Below are 5,000 nucleotides of genomic sequence, written 5' to 3'. Positions count from 1 at the left end.
ATTCCTGTCCATCTGTTCTTCACCAATTCCAGCCTATTCCTCACCAATTCCAGCCCATCTGTTCTTCACCAATTCCTGTCCATCTGTTCTTCACCAATTCCAGCCTATTTGTTCTTCACCAATTCCAGCCTATTTGTTCTTCACCAATTCCTGTCCATCTGTTCTTCACCAATTCCTGTCCATCTGTTCTTCACCAATTCCTGTCCATCTGTTCTTCACCAATTCCAGCCTATTCCTCACCAATTCCAGTCCATCTGTTCTTCACCCATTCCAGTCCATCTGTTCTTCACCAATTCCAGTCCATCTGTTCTTCACCCATTCCAGTCCATCTGTTCTTCACCCATTCCAGTCCATCTGTTCTTCACCCATTCCAGTCCATCTGTTCTTCACCAATTCCAGCCTATTTGTTCTTCACCAATTCCAGCCCGTCTGTTCTTCACCAATTCCAGCCTATTTGTCCTTCACCAATTCCAGCCCATCTGTTCTTCACCAATTCCAGCCCATCTGTTCTTCACCAATTCCAGCCCATCTGTTCTTCACCAATTCCAGCCCATCTGTTCTTCACCAATTCCAGCCCATCTGTTCTTCACCAATTCCAGCCCATTTGTTCTTCACCAATTCCAGCCCATCTGTTCTTCACCAATTCCAGCCCATTTGTTCTTCAATCATTTCATTTGTGACACGATCCTTCCAGCTCATTCTTAAAATTCCCTTATGGCACCAGTTGTCAAAAGCTCTTATTCTCCTCATAACTTCTTTTCCACGCGTACAATTCTCGGAACCATAGCTGGCTGTTGTAAAGGTGTAGGTTTTTAGAATCCGTTTCCTTATTATAATATTCAGGTCTTTGCGTAGATATTCTCTTAGCTCCCGGAATTGACCTTTAGCTCTGCCATTTTTTTTTTTTTCTTTTTTTTTTTTTTTTTTTACTTCTATACATTTGCCGTCTGCTCTTATCCAATTCCCTGAATATCAATATTCTTCTATTTCTTCTAGTGTTCTTCCTTCTGCATTTACATAAATTGAACGGTCTTTGTTACCTTTTCTGGCTTGCATCACTTTTAGTTTTCTTTGCATTCAGAGACATGTGAACCGTATTCATGTTGACAAATGTGGAAATGTTCACAATACAAGAGATGCATTTTACCGGTTTCTAATATATATCTCCATACATGTATTTCTGACGAAGATATATTCGAAACCGGTAAAATACATCTCTTGTATTGTGAAGATATTCGTTCTCATTCATACCTCTCCTCAGATACATATGTAGCACATGTAGCACATAACGTACTGATCAAGCCCTGTCATGCTTCTCCACTTCCTGTTAACAGAACAGTAACATCCGCATATTGTATGTTAGTTCTTTTAACTCCATTAATATGTATACCTTTGGTTGCTTATGGCGCCTCGTGCGTTAGAAATTCTATAGAAGTAAATAGGTGACAGAATGCATCCTTGTCTTACACCTTTTTTACGTTGATTTTCTGCGTAACACCGCTTCTTGTTCTTGTTCTTTCTTCGTAACACCGCTTCTTGTTCTTGTTCTTTCTTCGTAACACCGCTTCTTGTTCTTGTTCTTTCTTCGTAACACCACTTCTTGTTCTTGTTCTTTCTTCGTAACACCGCTTCTTGTTCTTGTTCTTTCTTCGTAACACCGCTTCTTGTTCTTGTTCTTTCTTCGTAACACCGCTTCTTGTTCTTGTTCTTTCTTCGTAACACCGCTTCTTGTTCTTGTTCTTTCTTCGTAACACCGCTTCTTGTTCTTGTTCTTTCTTCGTAACACCGCTTCTTGTTCTTGTTCTTTCTTCGTAACACCGCTTCTTGTTCTTGTTCTTTCTTCGTAACACCGCTTCTTGTTCTTGTTCTTTCTTCGTAACACCGCTTCTTGTTCCTGTTCTTTCTTCGTAACACCGCTTCTTGTTCCTGTTCTTTCTCCGTAACACCGCTTCTTGTTCTTTCTTCGTAACACCGCTTCTTGTTCTTGTTCTTTCTTCGTAACACCGCTTCTTGTTCCTGTTCTTTCTTCGTAACACCGCTTCTTGTTCTTGTTCTTTCTCCGTAACACCGCTTCTTGTTCTTTCTTCGTAACACCGCTTCTTGTTCTTGTTCTTTCTTCGTAACACCGCTTCTTGTTCTTGTTCTTTCTTCGTAACACCGCTTCTTGTTCCTGTTCTTTCTTCGTAACACCGCTTCTTGTTCTTGTTCTTTCTTCGTAACACCGCTTCTTGTTCTTGTTCTTTCTTCGTAACACCGCTTCTTGTTCTTGTTCTTTCTTCGTAACACCGCTTCTTGTTCTTGTTCTTTCTTCGTAACACCGCTTCTTGTTCTTTCTTCGTAACACCGCTTCTTGTTCTTGTTCTTTCTTCGTAACACCGCTTCTTGTTCTTGTTCTTTCTTCGTAACACCGCTTCTTGTTCCTGTTCTTTCTTCGTAACACCGCTTCTTGTTCTTGTTCTTTCTCCGTAACACCGCTTCTTGTTCTTGTTCTTTCTTCGTAACACCGCTTCTAGTTCTTGTTCTTTCTTCGTAACACCGCTTCTTGTTCTTTCTTCGTAACACCGCTTCTTGTTCTTGTTCTTTCTTCGTAACACCGCTTCTTGTTCTTGTTCTTTCTTCGTAACACCGCTTCTTGTTCTTGTTCTTTCTTCGTAACACCGCTTCTTGTTCTTGTTCTTTCTCCGTAACACCGCTTCTTGTTCTTGTTCTTTCTTCGTAACACCGCTTCTTGTTCTTGTTCTTTCTTCGTAACACCGCTTCTTGTTCTTGTTCTTTCTCCGTAACACCGCTTCTTGTTCTTTCTTCGTAACACCGCTTCTTGTTCTTGTTCTTTCTTCGTAACACCGCTTCTTGTTCTTGTTCTTTCTTCGTAACACCGCTTCTTGTTCTTGTTCTTTCTTCGTAACACCGCTTCTTGTTCTTGTTCTTTCTTCGTAACACCGCTTCTTGTTCTTGTTCTTTCTTCGTAACACCGCTTCTTGTTCTTGTTCTTTCTTCGTAACACCGCTTCTTGTTCTTGTTCTTTCTTCGTAACACCGCTTCTTGTTCTTGTTCTTTCTTCGTAACACCGCTTCTTGTTCTTGTTCTTTCTCCGTAACACCGCTTCTTGTTCTTGTTCTTTCTTCGTAACACCGCTTCTTGTTCTTGTTCTTTCTTCGTAACACCGCTTCTAGTTCTTGTTCTTTCTTCGTAACACCGCTTCTTGTTCTTTCTTCGTAACACCGCTTCTTGTTCTTGTTCTTTCTTCGTAACACCACTTCTTGTTCTTGTTCTTTCTCCGTGACACCACTTCTTGTTCTTGTTCTTTCTTCGTAACACCGCTTCTTGTTCTTGTTCTTTCTCCGTAACACCGCTTCTTGTTCTTGTTCTTTCTTCGTAACACCGCTTCTTGTTCTTGTTCTTTCTTCGTAACACCGCTTCTTGTTCTTGTTCTTTCTTCGTAACACCGCTTCTTGTTCTTGTTCTTTCTTCGTAACACCGCTTCTTGTTCTTGTTCTTTCTTCGTAACACCGCTTCTTGTTCTTGTTCTTTCTTCGTAACACCGCTTCTTGTCTGTTCTTTCTTCGTAACCCCGCTTCTTGTTCTTTCTTCGTAACACCGCTTCTTGTTCTTGTTCTTTCTTCGTAACACCGCTTCTTGTTCTTGTTCTTTCTTCGTAACACCGCTTCTTGTTCCTGTTCTTTCTTCGTAACACCGCTTCTTGTTCCTGTTCTTTCTTCGTAACACCGCTTCTTGTTCTTTCTTCGTAACACCGCTTCTTGTTCTTGTTCTTTCTTCGTAACACCGCTTCTTGTTCTTGTTCTTTCTTCGTAACACCGCTTCTTGTTCTTGTTCTTTCTTCGTAACACCGCTTCTTGTTCCTGTTCTTTCTTCGTAACACCGCTTCTTGTTCCTGTTCTTTCTTCGTAACACCGCTTCTTGTTCTTGTTCTTTCTTCGTAACACCGCTTCTTGTTCTTGTTCTTTCTTCGTAACACCGCTTCTTGTTCTTGTTCTTTCTTCGTAACACCGCTTCTTGTTCTTGTTCTTTCTTCGTAACACCGCTTCTTGTTCTTGTTCTTCCTTCGTAACACCGCTTCTTGTTCTTGTTCTTTCTTCGTAACACCGCTTCTTGTTCTTGTTCTTTCTTCGTAACACCGCTTCTTGTTCTTTCTTCGTAACACCGCTTCTTGTTCTTGTTCTTTCTTCGTAACACCGCTTCTTGTTCTTGTTCTTTCTTCGTAACACCGCTTCTTGTTCCTGTTCTTTCTTCGTAACACCGCTTCTTGTTCTTGTTCTTTCTTCGTAACACCGCTTCTTGTTCTTGTTCTTTCTTCGTAACACCGCTTCTTGTTCTTTCTCCGTAAAAACGCTTCTTGTTCTTGTTCTTTCTCCGTAAAAACTCTTCTTGTTCTTACTACTGCTCCTTGGTTCCAGTATATATCTGCAATGAATCTTGTCCCTTGCTCTGTGATGTTAACTTTCATCATGATTGTTATTAACTTTGCATGATTAAGTCTATCAAAACCTTTGGTGTAATCGACAAAACACAGATACATTTTTTTTCCTCAGTCACTCTTTCACTAATCATTCTTCGTATCAAAATACCATTCCATGTTCCTTTACCCTTTCTGAATTTCGAATAGCCGCTTCAATTAAGGGTTGTAATTCGATTTTTAGTTTCATGAGGTAGCTATTTCGATGCATGGCTGATTAGGATAATTGTTGATTGTTCGAGTCGCTGCAATCTTTGGCTTTCTTGACGTTGGCAATTGGTATCAAAATACTCTGAGCGAAATCTTTGGGAAGAATTCCAGTTTCATAGATAGCATTGATAAGGATCGGGAATAAAATCATTATTATCCTTATTGTTATTATTATTAATGGTAATTATAATGATAATAATATTAACAATAATAAGGATAAGGATATTAATAATTATGATAGTAATAATATTAATGATAATGATAATAATAATGACAATAATAATGATAATAGTAGCAGTAGTAACAGTAGTCGTAG

The 5,000-nt window shown here is 39.7% G+C and overlaps 2 protein-coding genes across 3 annotated transcripts in view; one reads left to right on the top strand and one right to left on the bottom strand.

Moving 5' to 3' along the window:
* Window positions 1–705, top strand: part of LOC138864800 (uncharacterized) — a 1,704-nt gene extending 999 nt beyond the window's left edge. The window contains exon 2 of the mRNA XM_070133398.1: window positions 1–705. This exon is cut by the window's left edge and continues 310 nt beyond it. Within this exon, the coding sequence (XP_069989499.1) occupies window positions 1–705 (705 nt within the window).
* The window catches only part of LOC113815096 (ataxin-1-like), a 228,853-nt gene that overhangs the window by 102,360 nt on the left and 121,493 nt on the right, over window positions 1–5,000 (bottom strand). The window lies entirely within an intron of this gene.

The sequence above is a fragment of the Penaeus vannamei genome, chromosome 18, assembly GCF_042767895.1.
Source record: "Penaeus vannamei isolate JL-2024 chromosome 18, ASM4276789v1, whole genome shotgun sequence".
Lineage (NCBI taxonomy): Eukaryota > Metazoa > Arthropoda > Malacostraca > Decapoda > Penaeidae > Penaeus > Penaeus vannamei.
This window is presented reverse-complemented; position numbering and strand designations above follow the sequence as displayed.